The sequence below is a fragment of the Lampetra fluviatilis genome, chromosome 8, assembly GCF_964198595.1.
Source record: "Lampetra fluviatilis chromosome 8, kcLamFluv1.1, whole genome shotgun sequence".
NCBI lineage: Eukaryota > Metazoa > Chordata > Hyperoartia > Petromyzontiformes > Petromyzontidae > Lampetra > Lampetra fluviatilis.
In genome coordinates, this window is record NC_136282.1 from 8,188,073 (window position 1) to 8,211,662 (window position 23,590).

Genomic DNA, 23,590 nt, shown 5'->3' on the forward strand with positions numbered 1-23,590 from the left:
CTCTAAATCTGACTTCCTGAGCTTGATTTCTGGCCATGGCAAACATCAGTGGCAAGTGATGTCTGCACCTGCACTCACGAGTGTGGCCAAGTATGGTCAAGCAAGCCCCATGACTTGACTTGCACAGCGTGGGAAGGCTTTCATCCAGCAGTGAATTGACAAATGTCTGCAAATGATTATTTTTATTTGTTTATCCCCTCGTGGCTAATACACCTCGACATTAGCATTTATCTCCCGAACAAGTTGCTACCATGCACAAGAATAGAAAAAACAGCTGTAGACAGGTGACAAGCATGGCCATGTGCTCATTTGAGCACAAAACCAATGTGACTGGTGCATTTAGCAACAACAACAACAGCCGCTGTTCGCCAAGAGATAATAGTAGCTTAGTAATGACACCGACGACTGTACACTGGGAGCCTCTTAATTATGGACACAGCAACAACACTAGGCCCGGGCTTCATTCTCGGTCTCGAAGCTCGTCCCTTCCCACGAACGCCGCCTCTCCTCGTGCTCTTCCCTTTTATCCTTCTCGAGCCCCATTTCTCGGACTCTCCCCCTCAATGTTTTTTACCGCAGCCAATCACCGTCCTTATCCTCCAACGGTTCCCAACCGTCGCCTCCGGGTTCCGCTCTGTTTCCTGCTTTTATCCCCCGTTTCAATCTTTCCTCCAACCTTTTCAAACTCCTGCCTCCCGACCAATCATCGCAGAGGCCTCTTTTCCGCCAATAGGAGGCCTTGGCCTACTTTTTAAATACAGTTTTGGTGCTTCTTAATTTTGATCGTTACAATTTTATGCAGTTTTAAATCTAAATTGAAAACGCAGTTATTTAGAACTGCTTGTTGTTGTGTTTAGTTTCTTGTTCTTCCCCTGGTACATCCGATTAGCATGATTGGCTATGTATGGCGCGAAATATATTTTACTCTTTGGTTCTTTCGGTAAAGTCACTTTACCGAAAGAACCAAAGAGTAATTCCTGCAGTCACGAAAGCTCCAAATTAAGTTTGAAATATATTTTACATGCACACATACAAGTGGTGGTGGCATTATCACAGCTCTTGTGTCAGGCTTGGTAAACTTTGAGGAATATGCATATATATACACACCAGAGGTGTGGACTCGAGTCATGTGACTTGGACTCGAGTCAGACTCGAGTCATGAATTTGATGACTTGCGACTCGACTTGGACTTGCATAACAATGACTTTGTCCCACCTCTGATACACACACATTCCATTTCACTATTACTCACACTTCCCACTGACCTGATCAATCATGTGTAAGTCAGCAGAGAATCTATTTAGAATGCTTCCCAGGGGTGTAGTGTCAAAGAACCTGCAATGCATATACACGCGTTATCACAAGGCATTTCAATCAACGTCAGTTATTGGTAAATCAATCTGCCAATACAACAATAATCTTCATGATCAACAACACTGGCACTTTTGGTCTGACGTAGTACAAGTAACAATCATGATGGTAACACCAATGATGAAGACAATGCTGCTGATAATGATGATAATCAGGACAAAAAATAAGAAAATGCAGCGTCTGCTGATGACAATGACCAAAAAGTGACGATGAAGTTGCTGCTGTTGGAAATAATGAAGACAAAGCTGCTGCTGATGATGAAAATAGTAATGAAGATGCTCCTACTAGTGATGACGATAGTAATGAAGATGCTGCTGATGATGAAAATGATGATTATGGAGGCAATGCTGCTGATGACGAAAATGACGACGACGATGATATGTAAGCGAAAGAGGCCTGCACCTCAAAGGAGCACGCACGATGCGCCCCAGCAGCCTCTTGTGCAGGCCCCGTGCCGCTTTGAGTCCCACCCACTCGACGGCGAGCGACGAGATGAGACACATGACCACGGCCAGGCAGCAGAGTACGGCGAAGACGGACGCATACCAGCGGTGCTCGAAGACACAGTCCTACGGACGACACACAGAGACAAACACCAATCAATGATGTTCAAAGACACAGGACTATGGGCGACACACAGACAAACACCATCAAGGGTGCTCGAAGACAGAGCAGCGGGAGATTCACAAAGAGACAAACGCTTACCAACAGTGATTGAAGGCACAGGCATACAGGCGACACACAGAGACACTGACAAACAGCAATCAGTGCTGCTCAAATACACAGGGATATGGGCAACACAGAGACAAGGACAAACAGACATGAATCATTTGCACAAGCAGAGTGTCAGTCTGCAGGATATTAAATAACATGATCTATTCATAAATACCATGCTGAATTCTAATTATCCTCTTACTTTTTTCCCAGAAAGTGATTAAATATTGTGACGGCGATGGCTCGATCTCTTACAAAGAACAGCGTTAAATATTTAATATTTTTACTGAGATTGATGTGAGACATTAAGAGGCTTTGATATCAAATGTTGTTCTCCCTCTATCTCCTCATCATTTTAGTGGGGTATGTATACATTGATCGCCCTGTATATTGAGGCCAATAAGGCACGTAAGAGTATGATGGGGGTTACTTTTGTCTCACCACAAATGCTTTTAGGCATGAACCACGTAATAATGTTTATGGTCAGTTCAATTTCAGCAATATTAAAAGCGACATTTACATCAGCTTTGTCAAATCCAGTGATGGGATACGGCAATCGTTTCACCATACTTCACCACGCTGTTGTTTACCCGTTTGAAAGTCATTTTGTCGTGGTTTGAGGGGAGGGGGGGGTGTCACACCGATTACCGATGGGGAAGGCTATGATTTTGTCACGGTAATTTTTCATAAAATTCATAGCCGAGGTGCAGGAAAAAAATCAATAATATCACAGCAAGATCATGGAATATGGTGGCACGGTGTCCCACCTATAACTCTGTTTGAACTTTTTGTTTTCTTCATAAACATAGTAATAATGTATTTTTTTAACGTAAAAACCAAGTTTAAGTAACCCAAGTTGATCATTTAAGAAATGTTCTTATTTTTCTTGGCATAATGACAAAACAATTTAAATACGGAGCACCCAGTTTGCATAGACAGCTCTATAACCCTCCTTCTCCCTCCCTTCCCCCAATTTATCTAATCACCTATAGGAATCACTTTCTTGAATTGAATCACCGCTCGAGGAATCATGAGATTCAGCATATCATTCCTGCAGGAATCTCTACCCAGGACCTCAGCTCTACATGGGACCTGAGTTCTACTCATGACCTCAGCTCGGCATGAGACCTCTACCTCTACATGGGACCTCTGCGTCGACACCTCGGGTAGCAGGTCACTGGTGCAGGTGTGGTTCTGAGCTGTGACATTGAGGGCGCGGCTGGTCCACACGGCGAGCCAGAAGTCTGGCGCGGCCATGGAGACGTGCTTGCAAAGCTGAGACAGGACGATGAGCAGCAGCAGGGGCCACCCGCTGGCCGCCAGGTATGACCGCCACTCGCCCAGAGGCAGTCCCGGCAGCTGGCGATTAGTGGCCGTCTCCCGGGCCTGCGTGTGTACCTCCAGCTCCTCCTCTGTGTGTGCATTACATGCCACGGCAAGCGTCTTACACAACATACAACACCAGCATCGCAGCAGCAGCAGCATCGTTACCACCACTATTATTACCATGATCGCAATCGTTACCATCATCATGAATTTCAGTTGAATGAAAAGGTAAATTGCTTGCTCACAGATGGGCTTCTATTAGAGGGATCTCGAGAGAGTCTTTCTCAAGAGGGTATTTGGCCTATTCTTCCAAGCTGGCCAAACGTCTTGCATGAGGTGGGAGTATTAGCCACAAGCAACCTGATGTTTGACTGAGTGCGGTGTGCTCGTGTATAATAACCTTGGCCATTATTTAAATGGGACATCGAATCGAACTGGTGACCTCTGGATTGCAAGTCGTGTGTGCTAACCATTACACTGTCTCAGTATCCTTCACTCTCTGTGCATGTATGATTCTTGACAGCTTACATGCTCTGAGTTAATGCTCTTAATTCATCCAGAAAATCCTCAGGGTAGTCTCAAGATTGTGTTTCTTCAGAGTGTTGCTTTGGGATGTTTGGCCAATTCTAGTAATTAGTGTTTGGCACATGGGAGGAAACTGAATTACCCACATAAATCCTAGCATACTAGGAAGTAAGACTCAAACCTTTGCACAGATGGATTCAAGAGTCCAACTCACTGCCATTCTCAGTGATTGTGAAGCCCAGTGACTTTGGGATAAAACTGCACGAGCTACCAAACCTTGCTTCCAAATTGCTGAATGACTGTTGCGTCTGAAAACGGTTCATTACATTTATTAAATATACATTAACCGTTGCGCTATATTGTACTTAAAATCTACATACAATAACAAAACATCACTTTGCAGATTTTTGCGGTGTGAAATTAATTGGCTTTCATCTTTTGTGCATCAAAATGTTACGATTATTTTTTTAAGTCGGTTAGGGTTTTTAAATAGAGTGCAAGTTTGAGTTTGCAGAAAATATCATAAAATGTGAAATTGACGCCAAAGCTATCAACACTGAACTAGAATCGCTATTATCCAATATGGAAGGCAATAATGCATCGTGATGTGTGGAATTCGCTTAAACATATTCTAGACCTTCTGTATCGACAACGTGACCTATTGCTTAAGTGACCGTTGTCGTCATAGCTGATGAGAACAAAACTGTAGTGATGGAACTAAGGTTGGGCGGAAGCAATAGAAGTGTCCATCCCTGCAGAATGAAGCAGAGTGCATGTGCACTCCTTTGCAGTAAATGACCTCGGTTATACGCACGGCAGAACATGTGAAGTCATTGTTAAGTCAAACACTCGCTTGTTATGAGTGGTTCAAAAACAATTTGTAGGGGGTTTTGTTAACTCTGCCTCTGAACAAAAATCATGATCTGATGTGGCAGCCAGACCAACAAACAAACACAAACACACACACACCCTGCCCCCCCATTCACCATCTGTGCCGAGCACAGTGTCACAATATTAGAGATATAAAAGCCGTTAGAACGTTTTCCTCTCGCGAAATTGGGAAACTTTTTCCCACACTGCAGTTGGCTGCATATAGTTAAAGGGCGACAACTCTGCCTTTATGAAGATTTATGCTCCAAATTACTTGCGTTAAACGCCCTTAAAACGTTCCAAATTACTCTCTGCGGCATCTGCGCGTCTGGTTGCCCTTTCTAAATGCAGCCAAGTAGGAGCATCTCGTGTCAGATGACAAATCACACGCACACTTCTTAGGACAAACCCACAAGGATACTTGCCCCTGCGAAATATCACATGAATGGCCATCAGATCTGAGCAAGCGGGAGTGGTGCACAAGACAGCGCGATCCGTGTTACCATCACGCACCAACCACCGCAGGTTTAAACGAAACACACATTTGCATTTTCATGAATGTGTAGCACTTCACCTGGAACAAAGTTCAGGTCAAAACAGAAGCCACAATTAATGGAGCTGGCCTTTTACCCTCGAATATGAAAATGAGACACTTTATAGTTTGGCCTTGTGCAGGACTCATGACAAGGTGGCAGGCAATATTACCGTTTTCTTCATCCTCAAACGACGTTTTTACGAGCACTTCTTTGGAGTACATCGCACGCCGAAGGTTCTTTCGCTCCAAAACGGTTCTGCTCTGAATAATAGTCTCCTGGGAAAGATATCAAAAGGCACTATCAATATGGGCCATCATTGGGAAAAATCCAACTCAGTTCGGTGTGCAAAATTACAATGCACTTAAGAGCCAAGCGCTTTGAATCGTTCACATTTACTCTGCCGCTTTCACAGTGCCCTTGGCAGACCTTTATTGCACAAGCAGAGTGGGTGTGATTTTCTTGCAAGAGTGGACTGTCTGGCTCGTCTTGCTGGGGTATGTGATGATGGGTCGACATTGCCAACATCCAGGCTTTTTTTCGATTTAAAGCTTTCGTGACTGCAGGGATTCATATTCTTGGTTCTTTCGGTAAAGTCACGTAGAAGGGAAATAATAAAATAATAAAAATAAAACACAATAATGAAAATAAAAACACGGCTGCTTGCGTTGTGGCCGAAACGTCGGGAGAATTTCATGTTATTGTGTTTTTATTTTTTATTATTTTATTATTTCCCTTCTACGTGACTTTACCGAAAGAACCAAGAATATAACATCCAGGCCGCTTGAGCAAGAGCAAATTCTCTAAGCGAGCAGCTGCTCAGGCCAGCACGGCGTACGCGTGGCAGGCCCTGCGGCTGGAAATCTTTTTCCGCCCAATGCGATATTTACAGATTGCACTCGGAACTCATGTAAGGCTAAGTAGACATTTGGTCTGGGAATGTGGTCCAGCACCGATGAAGATATATTCACCACCGACAGGGAAAATTAACTGGGATGGTCCGTTTTGAGTGCAGGGAAGTGAGCAGACACCCACACACGATAATTGTTTTTTTTACCCTTCTATCTGGCAACAAAACTGACACCTTTTTTACAAGGAGTCATGTTTGCATAGACCACAATACCTGCAGTCATAATGCAAACAAAAAACATAACTCTGATAATGTGCACTGTCCTTGAAGTTGATTGGTCCACACCCGAGACAGCTTTCCTTAGAGCCTAGTCTCACATGGGTTGGACCAGATGACGCCAAAAGGCGCAAAACCAATTATCATATTTGTTACTGGCAAATGAGGTTCCAATGGTGTAAACGTCCACACACCTTCTGTAGCTCCTCGTCCTGCTTATTCATGAGCTCCTTCCACATCTCGTAGAGCTCAGGGTCTGACGTCTGGATGTCCTTGAGGGTGCCTTCCCTCTGCACCGTCCCGTCCTTCATCGCAACGATCTGGAATGGCAGAATCAAATACATACGCAAGCACACCTCTGTGTTGTTCCTTGTTCGTTATTGACACCGCCCTAAAAGGAAAACAATACATATTTCTGCTTTATCTACATGATAGGAAAAGTGTTTGGGTAATTACCCTTCTTCGTAGCAGAGAGATAGATATATTTAGTAACAGACAAAGTCTTACAAAATCAAATATGCATGCATTAAGTTATTGGATAATCGTATCAATAGATTCATTATTAATCTCCCTCATCGTGTTTCCGTTGTACTTGAGTATGGATTGCTTGAACAGATGCCACAACTCACAATTCTGTTTATGTACAACTAACGGAATTGGAATCTTAATCTCACCCGGAGCACCCATTAAGTCAATACAGCCTACATTGTGCATCTGGCATTTGGCTGCCAACATTACAACTGGGGATATAAAGGTGCTGGGCACACTACTCCTCTTGTTGTGCTACCGGTGCCTGCTAACAGGCTCGGTAAAAACAGGAAGCATTCAATAATTCCGTACAAATCAATACTTTTGTGAACATTAAGAAAAATAGAGAAATTGGTTCGCATTTCTTGCAAGCACACGGCGAGTTTACATTTAATAATGATTAAACAATCACAACTGTTTGGCGAGTTACATTTAGAATGTTACCCTTTGTGCTCTGCTTCCACAAACTTCTCTGGATCAAACTGTTGCAGGGAAATATGACACTTACACACATTGCGAATCCATGTAACTCACTATGACAGAAATACCAATTCAGATTCATTTTACGTATGTAATTGCTGCATTATAACTTTCATTCATTGTCTTTTCCCCACATTAATTGCGATTGTGCTTTCAGTGCCGTGTCATGGCCTCTTTCGCATGTTTCCTGCCCATCTGCCATCACGGCATTCACTCTGGACCAACATGCCACGCCAGGATGTGTTAGCAGAGTCACCGTGGCATGGAGGAGTGGCTCTCATAGTCAACAAGGACCCCATCCCTCGTGGACGACAGCACGTTCCGGCAGTCCTACTTTTGATCAAGTGTTCCCACACTGGCCAAGGTTTCCTGTGCGCAACAAGCCTGCTAAGGTGGGGCTTACACGACAACCTGAACTGTAGCTGTGGTGCAAGATAGACGGTGAGGCACATTGTTGAAAACATTATTGTCTGCTAACCAAGCTTAGTGGCAGTCTGAGGACACCGCATTATGCAAATGATAATTTTTCCGCCTGGCCCGGCACAAATGCACACGTGACAAAACAAAGAAGTGCCATGTAATGACAAGAATACTCATTCAGAACTCTTGCCGAGATGTGGATCACAATGTGTGCAAAAATATCCCGTGAAAGGTAATATCAAAATTACTTCTGAGATATGTTTAAGTGACCTTGATTACACTAGGGGTGTTGCAATTTCCCAAGAACCCTGCGAAATTAATGTTTGTTACATGGCAGTCAAGCCAAAGCATTTCTGTTAGAGTCTCATATTGTTGAAATTGCTGAATTTCATGAAAGCCAAACTTAATATACGGGATGTTTGTGCAGTTATTGGTGACAGGCTGTGACCATCAACGTGCTTGGACGTGGGCGATGACACAGCCGTCTGCTTCACGAGTGGAAAGATCAGGGATTTTTCGATTTAAAGCTTTCGTTACTGCAGGGATTCATCTTCTTGGTTCTTTCGGTAAAGTCACGTAGAAGGGAAGTAATAAAATAATAAAAATAAAACATAATAAAATAAAATAATTCTCACGACGTTTTGGCCACAACGCAAGCAGCCGTCCTCAGGTGAAGACCAGGTCTGTCGGGGAGACAGCGTCTGAATGAAACACCACCACACTTGGAGCGTATATTTAAGCTGGGTTGGAAGGGGGGAAGGGCGCCTTGACAAAATAATTTGCATATCAAGAGGAATTTAGCATATTTATGGAAAATGCAGGTATGTGATTAGTACTACTTGTGAAATGCGTAGGAGGTGTGCGGGGGGTTTCAAAGTCATATTATGCCCGTGCATTATGCAGGATTAGCAGCATCAAAAGGAGAAAAGATCAGGGATGTTACCCCAAATGGGACTGGAGCCATGAGTCCCAGACCATAGAGCATATCGGATCAACCTGCCCACTGAGATTTGTTGCTGCAGGCACTTACACATAGCATCCACACCTCCGATTCATCACGGTTGGCTACGTACATACATCTCAGAAAGCCATTGAGCAGATCGCCAAACTAGATGTCCCATTGTAAGCTTTTGCCAACATACGAAAGAAGAACACTTGAAAACCCAGATTGTAAGACAGAATGTCAGTCGTGCTGGCCCAGTGCTCGGACCCCTTAGCCATCCGGCCACCATGTATTAATCATTCCTGAAAGTAAAATAACAACACATACTAATTTTCAGCTTTGTCAATTCACTCCAGGAAGAAGGGTTTTCAATGGCATAATGATCTGAGCATACTTCACCTAACCTGTCAGCAAATATTGGTGAATTAGTTGGATTGGTTGCCATACCATTCACTACTGTTCGTTGTGGCCGGGTATTAAGACAGGTTGCTGGGTTTAGATAGCAGTGTATAAACCAGTTACAAAAATAAAATGTAATGCATGATAAGCTTGTCCATGGTTTGCCTGATCGAATCTCATTAGCACTAATAAACGAGTAATGCGGCTATCATGTGAATATTGTCTTGAGCTGTAATTAGAATATGAGCTTACCTTAATACAGGGTTTGAGATGACTGCCTGCAATATTAGGGGGAAAAAACCCCTATGCATCTCCTGCACTGAATATACCCACACGGCACTATTGCTTGACACCTAAGCCTAATTAAATATATCAGAAACAAATTGGAGTCAAATTACGCACATTCTCGATAATAAAGGATGTAAAAATGTCAAACTGATGTTCATTATTGAATCAATGAATAATGTACGATCTTTTACGACTTCTTTGTAAAAATAACATATACACAAGAATCACTTTTGTTCATTCATTATACATTACTGTGATGCAACGTACTGATGTTTGTTGGACAGCTACCACTCAGTTCAATTCCATTTGAAGTCCACGATAATACAAGATACATTGAAAGCACTTAATTATAACAGGTTAATTTTATGTTTTGTGGCATTAACATTGTAGACATTATCTGGCAAGCCAAGCAGTGGACCGAACTTAGGAGCCAGCCAGTGAAGCAGGCAACTGAATCTCACACTTACACATCGGCTTTCACGACCAATATTATCTTTTATTATCCACAAAAGCCTCTATTTTGAATCACACATTTTAGTCAAACTGTGAGCCAGTGGGTGAGCCACAGGACACATCATGTTCCGTGTTTCTTATAATGGATCCTTTTGTCCTTTTTATGACCTTGCTAACATAAAGGCATTGGTTGTTTGCAAAAGCAGCTGACGTCACTCAAGTGACCCTTATTTAATTTCTTGCAAAGAAAATGTTTATTGTATCTGTATATTTGCGTCCATTGTTAATGTTGTTTTACTTACTAAACAAATGATTAACGATCAATTATACTTTGTTCCTGTTCAGAGACTGCTGGATAATTGATTGACTAGCTTTACTGACTGTTTGATGATGGATGACTGAATCACTGATTGCAGGATCTCTGCCTGCTTCACTGTTTGATTGATTGAACTGAGTGAATGAGTGAGCAAGTGAGAATTCGGATTGCCACCTCGGAAAAAAACTCGGACATATCATAGAAAGATGAATATTTCACAATTCTGTAAGGGGGAAGGACAGCATGCAAATGCATTGTTTTTAGTCTATTCCGAGGTTTATTTCAGCCAGAACAATGAGAACGCTGTTCTGGGAATTATTTTGCTACATGACATCCATCTTGTATTTTATTGTCCTCGTGATACTGATAACATGTGTGTCGGATTATAGGAACACAGCGAACAGTAATATAGCATTAAATGGATGGGCGTACCATGAATGATAGTGGTCGCTCTTTACGCCACCAATCCCTCCTCTAAGCCAGCCTAGCAGAGTCACATAATTAGGAATTAAGCCCTGTGCGTGTGACTATACAACTGCCAAAACATTGGACGAGAATATTCCGAGAAGACTCTACGTGTTAGCCTGGATGGCTGGCTCCAGAAAAAGAGGACATCCTGGGAAAACCAGAACAGGTGGCAGCCCTGGCGTGAAGGTTGGGGGCACTCACCCAGTCTGCGTGAGTGAGGTACTGCAGCTTGTGCGTCACCAGCACGACGGTGCGCGTGTCGTTGTGCAGTAGGCCCAGGATGCCGCTGTGCATCAGATGGTCACTGAGGTGGATGTCCAGGGCTGTGAACGGGTCGTCCTGACATCACCAGCAACATGAAGAAGAATTACAAACCTACACATGCGGTAACGCGGTGGACAGGACCAACATTTTGGGGTGGGCGATTGTGTTGAAGACAAAGGACACGAAGCTGTGTTTGGGCTAGAAATTCCACATTTCTATGGCAGGATTTAGTCACATATAATTAAACCAGAGCAGACTTTACGCAAAAAGGTGCCGATATGATTGCTTACATAGAAATAAAGGGATGAGCCAACCCTTGATTTGGAATTGAACTTTGTAATGTTGCGTTACCACTGTGCCAGCAAGCTTGGTAATTACTTTGTATCAACGTGCATAATGCAGAATGTTATGAACAAACACTGATGTGTGAGAAGGCACGTTGCATCACAGCAGAATGAATCAATCACATTGGAAATAATACAAGCTCCGTGTAACGGCATAATATTTATTTACTCACACTTGCTGTAACAGGTATGTGAGCAGTGGTATGAGTGATCTCTATATTCTGGGACACGTGGACTAAACAGATATGGATCAATCTCAGTGTTGAAACAAGCCGCTAATATTGATGTGTTGTTCCCAAAGCCTTTTTAAGGTTCATATCTCTGAGTGAAAATGGGACCTATATGAATGACTATCAAGTTGTCAGTATGAATGTTTACAAGCGTTACCAATGTTGCTAAATATCAACATTTGAATAAAAAAATATACTCTTTACAAAAACAAGTGCACAGGTAAAACACGTAGGATGGGTTGCCTGCATTATTGCAGACATAGGAAAACATGCATCTAATTTTCTCCTGGCAGGGTATGTAATAATTGTAGGATGCAAGCTGTAGTTAGAGGATAATTTTATCTCTCATTCAATATTCAGTTGAGCCATTATATCTGGCTCAATGCATCTCTTTGAATGCATCGTACCATTATTAATGCTCTTGCTTTTACTTCTGTTAATGCAGCTGTTCCTACTGTTGTTAAATAAGGCCTCTGTCCGTACTACGATTAACATTGTCATTCATTGTATTCGCATTGCTCTCTCTACAACCAATAACAAGACATTTTTGCCCCAATTTGTCACGCTAATTTTGGCTCATTAAAACTAACACGCGAATATTCTCTCAGAAATATGTACGTTATCCGACCGCATGGCTGCTGTTGCTCTTGATTTCCAATTGTTTTACAACCACAGCTGCGGGTTGCTGAATATTATCCACACTCTTCCATCTGATTAGTGGTGGGTTTATTTCCGTGTCATTTTTATATTTTTTAAAAATGAGCAATTTGCATCAGCCTACGAGTGCACAAATGCTGCACGTTTGCATCATAAATACACACCACAATAGTTTGTTTAAATCCGCTATTTAGTGTGTGCCACGCATTCAATACATAAAGCTTTCTACCATGTATTTTGGCCTATTCTTCCACGCTGGCAAGATGCCTTGGAAGAGGTGGCAATTACCCACATTTTACCCAATCACAAGCGACCTGCTGATGGACTACTGCCGGGTGGAAAGAGGAATTCAAGAAACTTCCAAATTTTTCGAGTGCCGCGATGGGAGATTTAACCAGCAACCTCTGGAATACAAAGTCCAGTGCAATATCCATTGTACCACGGGGACATATCCACATCCATTCATTCGGTCAATACCACGTGTTTAATCCAACCCTTTAAGTGGACACCGTGTGTCCTCGTTGTAGAGTCATGTCCCATCCTGGCACGTCTGTCCTCGGAATGTGTTTTCTCACCAGGAACACAACGTTCGTGTGTTGGTACAAAGCCCGAGCCACGCTGATCCGTTGCCTCTGCCCAGCACTCAAGTTGATCCCCTGCAGGCACAACATGAACTGAGTGACCCAGCACTATGCCCCCGCCCCCCCACAAGCAACACAACCGAGGAGTATCATCCCCTCATTTGCATGGGTTTTCTCCAGGCATGCTCGTTTCCACTCACATGCGAATATAATAATTGCAATAATGACCTTTGGTTATCCAAGAAAGCCCTACTGAGTCTCAATATTTTTTTTAGGAGAGTCCTGCATTGGAATGAGGTCTTGATGTATGGGAGGAAATCTAAATACTCAGAGAGAAAAAAACGAATACCAAAGGGAATAACCACACTCCAAGTTGCAGCACAGGTGGATTTAATCCATTTGCGGATCTGTCATCTCCTGGCCACCTTTGCAGCCCAGCGAGTTTGGAAGCTTCACAAATCTGCGCGATCCACGAAGTGCTGGGTTACTGACGTGCACTATCATAACCCGGTTGGAAACACATTACGACCAGGACCCTCCTGAGCAAGAGCTTTCAAACTAAGCGAGGCTTTCCTAAATAACCAGGAAAAAATGGAACCTATCCAATCAACAGAGGTTGTGAGATGTAATTGCCTAATTTGCGCACGTTTAATTGAATGGTATATAAACTCAATTAGCACTACCCACCAGCAGCATCACCATCAACAGCAGCACCAACAGCACAACCACTATTCCTGGCGTCAGCAACATCACCAGCACATACAATCCACTCAACTTTGAACATCGACCAACCATGTATTTATCAATATAATTCAGAGGTATCCGCTATGGTCTATATAATCACGGAAATTGTAACTTTCAACAAAGAGTTAGAGGCGATATCGAACAGGCGCTTGGGACAGCCCTGTTTTTGTTCTCGTTAAATGTCTCATGATCTCGTGTTGTTACATTGAATCTGTTTTGTCAATCAATTTTCAACTGACCTTCTCTCCAATCTGGGTCCGGTCCCCTTGGGGCAGGATGTCAATGTCAGGCTGAAGCGAGCACGTGTTGATCACTGCTTTGTACCTGCACGGCATTGGAAATGGTTAAGACCTCTTGGGAATCCGTCACTCATTTATAAACCCCACATTGTCAGCTGCATTGATCACCGTATCCACGATTCTAAATTAAGAGGCTTCCGGTTCCCTTGGTGACAGCGCAAATGATTGCCCGTGCAGGAATATGGAGTGGCGGTCTATAATTTGTTGGTAATACATATCAGATGACGCCCACAATCCAAATGTTTAATCGAGGAAAATTACTAATCCGTTGAATTTGTCACAGCCTCGTCAAGATGTTCCGTTGGAAATGGTTCCAGCTATTTCCCATTCGCAATGAAATTCTAAACAGCTTCAACTGTGTGTCCAATTATCGTGGTTGGCCACATACGGTAATGATAAAATTAAACATACATACTTCGGTGACCTACCTCATGCCTTTACTAAAGGGGGTTATATAGTGGGTATTTGTTTCAAATATTGCAATGCATTTGTAATCATAATGTATTATAATACATTTCACAGCTGTGACACTACCTCAATGTCTCTGAATGTCAATTACTAAACGAATAATGCATGTATCGAATCATATGTGAAAGAATCAATGTTTTTAGATTTGTACTGTTAATGTTGTATGGGATGGGTGCACGTAAACCCTGTAGCCAAGAGAGGCACGACCATTCACAATGTAACAAAATAATAATCGATTTTTGAATTGCATTGAGACCTAAAATCTCAATAATTCATCACATTGCTGGGGTGGGGTGAAGCGTTTCACCCAGGGATTAATTTCAGATCGAGTTGACCAGGGCTGAGTTCTGGAATATATTTTCCTGCCCTCCACTGCCCTTGGCTATCAGGCAAGCCAGGACCCTGGGGAGGGAGGGGGGGGTTAGTGGGCCCTGGAAAATATTCCATGATAAATTATTCCTTGGTTCCACCACTTTTCCACATTGCTCAGAATGTGAAGGGATAAGATGTTTACGGCCGTCCGTGTATTGCTTATCAGTTTTCTCTTTCTAATGGTGCAAAAAGCCTCCACTGGATTGACACGGCATGCATCCAGAGCACATCTAAAGTAGTTTCCATTACAGTGTTCACTTCATCATAGACTACATCTCACAAAAATCAACGCTTCACCACAATTGCAGATAAATACATAAAATAACCATATACGTATCAGCCGCGTACTGATGAGAAGTGCCATTTTTCTGTTATTTCATAGTCTCAGCTCCACTACCGCTTGTGAAAGAGAACCTAGTAGTGTAATGTGATAAGCAATGAGATCATCATCATCATCAGCCATGGTCAATCCACTGTTGGATGATGGCCTCCCCAAGCTGCTGGCATCTCTCACGATCCTGCGACAAAATAATGTCCTTAATCCACGAAGCAATGAGAGTACAGCTCGATGGAGACGTAATGAGGTGAACAAAGTTGAACCTTTCTTCATCGAAGGGGCTCCCAAAGGTGATGTTCTCCAGCACGTTGGAGTTTAAGATCCAGGGTTTTTGAGCTGCGTATGCCACGGAACCTCGTCGCCTGCCAAATGTGAAGTGCAACACCAAGCGGGGACAATCGCCGTCAATCAGGAGGCATGCGACATGATTAGAACAGTGCGTGTTGGCTATCGGGATGAACTGTGGAAGAGAAATAATAATTTAAAAATGCTCACGTTTGAGAATTTTTCGAACATTTTACAAAATGTTGAGGCTCTCTCGTCGCTCTTGACGAAATGTACAGAGTATTTTTTGTGTTTACACTTTGCCAACAATGTTGATTATAATAGCAAGCATGATAAATAGGAAATACAATAATCAAATTAAATAATGTAAACATTGATTAATAAAATAATGGCATGTCGATGAACTGTGACAAAATGTACTGAATATTAAGTGAAAAAAGTGCAATGCCTTTATATATATGCAATGTAATTATATGTAAAGCACTTCATCAATCCACTGCCGGATGAAGGCCTCTCCATGCCGTGCCGGTCATGGCGGTTGTTTCACACCATCTATCACCACACTGGCCAGTGTGGCTTGTAAAGGGTGATGCCGAGGGCTGGTTTCAGATATCACTCGCACACCGATGTTAGCCACGGCCGGGGAGTCAAACTCATTTACTTGATACAGCAAGCGTGCTGTGACGGTTCCACCTGAAGACGGAAGCTTGTGTTGCCTCCGAAACGTCGTGATTTTTATTTTATTTTTTATTTTACTTTTATTAATTTTAATTTGAATAATTTTTTACCTACGTGACTTTACCGAAAAACCCTAAGAATATGAATCCTTGCAGTCACAAAAGCTTCAAATCTAGAATCAGGGTGACAGGGTTCATAATTCATCGCGCAAACCTGTTGCGCCAGCGCTGATATCCAATGCCTCTATATTTTTTCTGTACTTCAAATAGGCTACAAGAGACAGAATGCTGTATGCAGCTAAGCTCGTACAATGGCAAAGCTAAACAGAATTACAATCAACCCACGGGAGAGCTGCTCGGCACGGCCTGACCTGTTCCAGTAGACCGAGCCGCTGACGAGATGCATCTCTCCAAGCGTCGCACTCAGCAGGGACGACTTCCCACATCCAATCTGACCCACGACCATTGTGAGCTGCCCTGTGCAAGACCAGGATAGGCATAAACATTCATGGATGTCGTCGTCTTCCCGTTGCTTACATTGCCGCATGACAACGGGGTGCACGCACAAAGTCAACCTCGGCTAAACCCCAGCTATAGTGTAGATATTTTGTGTGTGGTTGACTTGTACAGGATGGGAAAACAAGAGATGAATGTGGTTTCAGAAAAGAATGATGGAAAAAAGAAGCCATTCTGATATCATGACATGTTCGAACTAAATATTGTATCTTTGCTTTGAGAATCGGTAATGCAGTAAAAGTGTTCAATAATCGGCAGCCTGCTGCTTACACTGGTAGGATTGGCATGCTTGGGATTATACATACACACACACAATGTGATTGGAGGACGCATCACCATAATAGCCGCTACTAAGAGTCAACGGCGTGACCACATTAGCGATAAACTGCAAGCTTACATTCAGATTATAAAATAATGATTATCAAAGGGTCACTCGTAAACCGACCGTGTGGAATACAAATGTTGATGTCGGTGAGGAGGGCTGGCTCACTGGACGCCCACGTAAACACCCCAGCGGTCACCTGCAGCACCACCGACAGCAAGTCAGGCTTCAGCACGTGCTCCACGCAAACCCAACACATGGCACGGCTCAACAATACACTTCGGCAAAGCTGTTGGACATTGGTCGTTACATTTTTTCCTTATTTTATTTCAGCTTCGTCTCAATGTTAACTGTGGTTTTTTTTGCCTTTCCCATAGAATTATAAAAAGAATCATGATTGTGCCATCGGTATCATGTCATGACACCGACTATTCGGATTTCTCCCACAGAAGAGCGCAATCCTTCGCGTTCGAGATTGGCCCATGGAGCCACCCGACCACCTCGTTCAATCTTTAATCCACCCTACAAACTGTGAATTTCTGCTTCCAGGGCTTCTATGTCACCTTAATGGCAAAGTCCTCTGATCCATCGGTGAATTCAAACTGCCTCCAGTCCTGTGGCTCGAAATCATCCCACACGGGCGTCTGCGGTTGCTTTCGATTCACCACCATCATTTGCTGTGGGAGAACACACAAGGGAGCCCTATTTGTGCAGCACGACTGACGATGCTGACGCTGCACACGGACACAGATCCATTCCCAGACGTGTTGCAGTTGGCCGTCGAGGAAATTAAACTTGCATGAAACATTGAAAGCGCTGGTAAGCAAAACAATGTGTCCGATCCCTTAACGCTGCATTTCGTTGTGGCAAATAGCAAAAGGTTGTAGTAAAATTGTGTCCCTCGGAAAACATGCTTTTCGTGTAGAATGTCTCAACAGACTAGACATAAATGCATATATATGCATACACGTATATTTATGCATTCATAAATATACAATACATGTATGCACTCATACAACATACCAATACGGTATATTGGGATATACAAGGCTCGCACTGTACGTTTATATTTGACATCACATATATATTGTTTACATAAACTACGCACATTTATCGACACAGCTGTAATGTTTTGCTCATGTAATTTCGAAGATTGTAGCACAATTACCCTTGTTTATGAGTGAAAATCCTTTTCAGATGTAATATATGCAGTATATTTAAGATTACTCTTTGGTTCTTTCGGTAAAGTCACGTAGAAAATCAAATCAAATAATAATAGAAGACGACGTTTCGGTTGCAACACAAGCAACCATCGTCAGGTAAGAATGAATGATACGGACACAGACACGGGAACAACACAGGCAGACACACGTGCAGAGAGAGAGAGACACACCACATTTAAGATTATCAAACATGTCAAAGGGAATTAATTAGCATGATCCAATCAAAGCAAAAGGTCAGAATAGCACAGTCTATATCTGTACTCTTTGTTTTTTTCGGTAAGGTCACGTAGGTAAAAAACTGAAATAAATTAAATCACGACGTTTCGGGCACAACACAAGCGTCCTTCTTCAGGTGGGTACAACTTAGCGAAAGCACACTGCTTAAGTGGTGCGCCGGAAACGTCGTGATTTAATTTATTTAAATTTTTTGCCTACGTGACTTTACCGAAAAAAACAAAGAGTATGAATCCTTGCAGTCACGAAAACGTCAAATCTAGAAGTATATATCTGAGCAGATGACTTGGAAAATCCATTCAGGGTATGCAAATGAAGATAGTTACGTAATATTCCAATTACCACAAACATAGCTGACTAAGTTGGTAATAGGTTATTGATTTAAATGTATAATGTTTAAACACAGACGTTGTTTAGCCTTCTAAGATGTAGATGGCGTTTCCATTTTAACTAATCAAAATAAATTGTAAAAATAAATAAATAAATGAAGGAGCAGCTGTGCAATGACAAGTTCACACCACTGCTGTTGGGAGTGTAATGACCGCATTTGCATGAAGAAGAACGAGCGGACAGACCATGACGGGTATGAGGAATGGGCGTGTAAGGAAGCTCTCAACACGTGCTAGTTAGACGTATCTCACCACCGCATCGGTGTTGCTACTTCTTTTTGGCCGAGGCTCCACGTCCATCGTGTTGGGTTCGTCACCAATTTCACTGGTGGCAAGGAACTCGGTCAGCTTTTGCATGCTGCATTGTTCACACAAAGACAACGATCCCCCAGGTTAGCCTCAGCAGACTGTTGGGGCAAGTGCTGTTAGCGAGCACCTCTCTCACACACACACACAAACAAAGACAAAGATCCCCCATATAGCCTTAACAGACTGTTGGGGCAAGTGCTGTTAGCGAGCACCTCTCTCACACACACACAAACAAATACAAAGATCCCCCATATAGCCTTAGCAGACTGTAGGGGCAAGTGCTGTTAACGAGCACCTATGAAGGCCGGAACGGCACACGAGGGGGTGGGTGGCCAGCATCACGCCCGACCACCTTTGTCTCCCCAGTGGCGATGTTTACACACCGCACCAGGTACTCATTTGAGGATGAGTCGACCTAGGGGAGGCCCAGGACCGGTTCAGATAATCGTCACTGGTGTTGGCCATGAGCGGGAATCGAACCCGGATCACTGGGTTCAAAGCGCAGCGCGCTAACCGCTACACTACCGCTCCCCACACACACACACATGTAGACACATACACCTCCGATAAGCATAATTGGCTACATACGGAGCGAAAGAAGTTCTACATACACATATATATAGAGACATAAGGTGAATGTGCTTTATATTAATGAGCAACTGCAAACCCAATTTGAGCATGCGCGGGACACCTGTACAACAAGAGTTAAATTGGAATCCAAAGCGTATAGCACAAATGTGTGTGTACATTTACAGCCCTTCTGTGAATACACTGATGGATGAGTACCTCCTCATGAGCTGTGCGGGTCACAGGGGTTATTTGGCCACACTTTACCACGTTGGTCGTATGTATGTATGTATGCATGAATGTTGAACTTATTTCGCACCGTACGTAGGCAACCGTGCTAATAAGAGGTGCGGGTCAGACAGGGAGCACAGACGTGGACGTACAGAACGACTGCTCAGCTCTGCGCTGCCCACAACAGAGCAGCCCCCCCCCCCCCCCACAGCTGCCTACAACACCTGTTTACAGCTTGGTGGTCACCCCATCTAAGTACGATACAGGCCCCCGCCTGCTCAACTCTCTGGCTGATATGATCATAGGCACGAGGACAGTAAAAACAAAATGGTAAAGGTGAAGCCCTCCAATTTCTTGCTCACACCCCGCCTTGGAGGAAGGAAGGGGGCCTCCTCCTCTGGAGGGAGCTCTAGAGAGCCCCTCTTGAGGATATTTGTGCCTACTCTTCCACAATGGCCAAGCATTCTTGAATAGGTGGGAGTAGCCCCACTTTATCCAACCGCACAAGACCTGTCGCTCAACTAACTGTGGTGTACCGCTGGTTGGACAGATGCAAGGGCTGTTACAAACACTTTCCAATAGTTTCAAATGCCACGCCCGGGACATTAAACCTTGGTTTGTAGGTCCAGTGTGCTAACCATGATCACAGTAGCACCTGGTGTGTAGGATGCTGGTGTGGAAAGCCACCTGATGAGAGCTTTGACGGCAAAGCGTACGACGGTCGAGAGGAGGAAGAGGGGAGTGACCAGGATGTGGAAGAGAGCCAGCGACGCAAATGCCACCGCCGGTGACAAGGTGATGTCAGGCGAGCTCAAGTGCACGTAGGTCACGAATGTCTAGACGGTGAACAGCGACACAAACGCACGACGTAAAAAAGTGTTACATTAACGTTTGGCCGAGATCTGTAAAACAAACATCAATTCTTTAGTATCTCTGGCAAATAATAATAATAAGAATATTTTTTTATAAAACGCCTTTAATATGGAAATATCTCAAAGCTCCGGACAATAATTACATGAATATACAGTAATACTCCGGTTTACGTTGGGGATGCGTCCCTGAAAGGAATATCCAACGACGAATATCCAAACGACGTAAATCAAAGCGATTTACAGGGTAAGTGGAGGCGAAGGGCGAGGCAACGGACACGAGAAAGGACGGACGATGCTGTCAGCGACGTGCGTGTGGGTTGAGGCGACGCAATCAGCTCGTGGTATTAACAGTGACGACATATTTGCAAAACTACGTAAAAAGGGGAAGACGTAAATCGGGGTATTACTGTAGTTGAAAATAACACTCTCAAGTATTGCTGAAAACTAATAGAAATAATAACAATGATTAAACCTGCAATATATATGGAATGCAAACTAATTACACAGCATGAAAGTCGGTAATAATAATTACACTCCAATCAAATTACAGGAAAAGCCAATTAATAAAAATAGGATGGCAGGTCTTTGGCTCAAGCTCCCCCCATCTTGAACATTCTTCTTCATTTCACTCTGTGGATCCATTTCCTTCACGTCATCAAGCGGCATTTGTAGTCATCACTCAGCTCCATGGTGCTCCCATGGGGAGACATTCTCATTAATAAACTGACTGCCCAGTGCCGCAACTGCTAGAAACTAGCTCAAACATTTTAAAAGCCACGCACAAATGAATTACACTAATTTACCTATTTAAATACAATTAATTACATTTGTTGCTGCATGGGCAATCTTCCCCAAAGCATAACAAGTTAAGACATGAAAATATAATGTATTGTGTTAATTCTGTCTGCATCCTTGGCATTTTTGCCGAATGGTTTCAATTTAGGGAGATGAATTAAACGTGCATCCATTTTCCCACGGAACATATTTAATTGTATCTGTCAAATTTAGTGAGTTAAACTACTTTTTCTAAATGATCAGAATAAGAAAATGGCACAATTTATATAAACTTCTTTGAAATTATAAATGTGAATACAATAATGCAGATTTTAAAAAACTTAAGCAGATATGAAAATGGAAAACATGCCTTGTTACTATCTGTAACTGATTAAATTTGGGTGACATTCACAAGTTGAGCCTGCAACTTTCTGCAACATTATCTCTTTTGCTACATTGCTCAGCAGGGCATCCATTTATTATCGCAACAGCCTTTCTTTATTGACAGTAAATGTTCATCGAATTTTCCATACGTCCGGATGTGAATAAATTTATCTAATCGCTGCAATGATGGAGCAGGCTGTCCCACGAGAATAATAAGTGGATAGATGGCTCCGAAGTGCTCTCCTGGGGACACATTCTAATAAATAAACTGGCTGCTTAGTACTGCAACTGATGGGACAGCAGGCTCACAATGTACGGGGAACCACGCACGAACGTAGACGGCTCACCAATTTTACCAAACGCCTTTGGGTCATGACAACTACTGCCTAGCCTGCTACGTGGAAGGTGGCCAATTCAAGATGCTGCGACCTCAATTTATAGCAAGGCGATTCAATGCCGACCTGTTAGGTGTTAGATGTGGACACACTCAGCAATGCCTGCTGGGGTAATCTAAAGAAAAAAACTAAACATTTCACCTTTGGTTTACAAACAAACAAGTCAACTATGAGGCACAGGTCGCGTGAAATTAGGTTCAAATAAAACTCAATAATATAAGAGTCCTAAGTCCGACTGAGACTCCAACGCCGCAGTTGACTGCTCCGCGCAGTCAGTGGTATACATACACACACAGTACTTTATGAGTGACGGCTGTTGAAATCCATCATGAACAGTTAGTTTTGATTTTGCTCAAGCAGGAAACAGGAATGGACTCACCGCCATGACAGCCGTAATCGGTATGGCTGCGTTCATGAAGGCTGCATTCAATAAAACACAAACATAATTTAAGGAACTTCCTATATCCATAAAAGTAAGCATTGCACATTCAAAAATTGAACCCTTAAAATAATACAAATATAACTAACAATTAAACTTTGTTTCAATATCACATAAAACTGGTGGAATAAAATCATCATCATCATTGATGTTCCCATGCTGTAATGATTAGCAGACGGGACTTGCAATCCAGAGGTCACCAGTTCGATTAGATCTCCCAGGGCAGCAGTAAAACAATTGGCACATTTCTTTAATCCCTCCGCCATTGTCCACTCAGCAGTGTTTATGGGTACACCACAGTTAGTCAATCAGAAAGCAGTGGATGGTGGGATAAAGTGTGGGTAACTCCCACCACTTCCAAGACATGTGACCAGTGTGAAAGATGAGGCCAAAATACCCTCTACCCTCTAGAGGAGCTCTATTGAGCTCCTTGAAGTGGAAGCCTTTCTGACAACATGGGTGTAAGAACACAATCACAGGGCTGCAATTATGCTTTTACCACCATCATCATCATCACAATAATGTGTAGACCATGACTTTGGAAGTTTCTTGGTGCTCAGATATCTATGGCAAGCATGGAGAAATAAAATCAATAAAATACCACACATGGATGAGTGTCTGGTGCAGGCTCCAGTGATCTGAATCAACTGTGACAACTCCTTATTGTGAATTGATTTGAAAACCATCAATCATTCATTTGTCATTTACCAAATTTGAAAAGGAGGGATGATTGTAAAACCTTATGCTTGGATAATGTTCTGTATCTACCCTTGAAATGTGAACTGAAACATTGAAATAAATCATAATACAGTAATGAAATGATTGTTTTTTTTTATATTACTGTGCAGTAAATTGATTGAAGCCGTTCAGTATCTCTTAAGCACAAATTGTTCTCTGGCTTGTCTCAAACAAGCATT

The 23,590-nt window shown here is 42.9% G+C and overlaps 1 protein-coding gene across 1 annotated transcript in view; it reads right to left on the minus strand.

The window, feature by feature from the left end:
• LOC144933729 (ATP-binding cassette sub-family C member 9-like) overlaps window positions 1–23,590 on the minus strand; it is a 91,507-nt gene that overhangs the window by 45,334 nt on the left and 22,583 nt on the right. Inside the window, exons 11-26 of the mRNA XM_078858798.1 lie at window positions 22,614–22,654; window positions 20,497–20,645; window positions 18,955–19,060; window positions 17,420–17,533; window positions 16,980–17,055; window positions 16,390–16,495; window positions 15,320–15,454; window positions 13,820–13,904; window positions 12,831–12,911; window positions 10,962–11,099; window positions 6,660–6,785; window positions 5,512–5,617; window positions 3,264–3,497; window positions 3,214–3,221; window positions 1,774–1,940; window positions 1,266–1,335 (exon numbers count right to left, since the gene is read on the minus strand). Coding sequence (XP_078714924.1) covers window positions 1,266–1,335; window positions 1,774–1,940; window positions 3,214–3,221; window positions 3,264–3,497; window positions 5,512–5,617; window positions 6,660–6,785; window positions 10,962–11,099; window positions 12,831–12,911; window positions 13,820–13,904; window positions 15,320–15,454; window positions 16,390–16,495; window positions 16,980–17,055; window positions 17,420–17,533; window positions 18,955–19,060; window positions 20,497–20,645; window positions 22,614–22,654 — 1,742 coding nt within the window. The remainder of the gene's footprint in view (window positions 1–1,265; window positions 1,336–1,773; window positions 1,941–3,213; window positions 3,222–3,263; window positions 3,498–5,511; window positions 5,618–6,659; window positions 6,786–10,961; window positions 11,100–12,830; window positions 12,912–13,819; window positions 13,905–15,319; window positions 15,455–16,389; window positions 16,496–16,979; window positions 17,056–17,419; window positions 17,534–18,954; window positions 19,061–20,496; window positions 20,646–22,613; window positions 22,655–23,590) is intronic.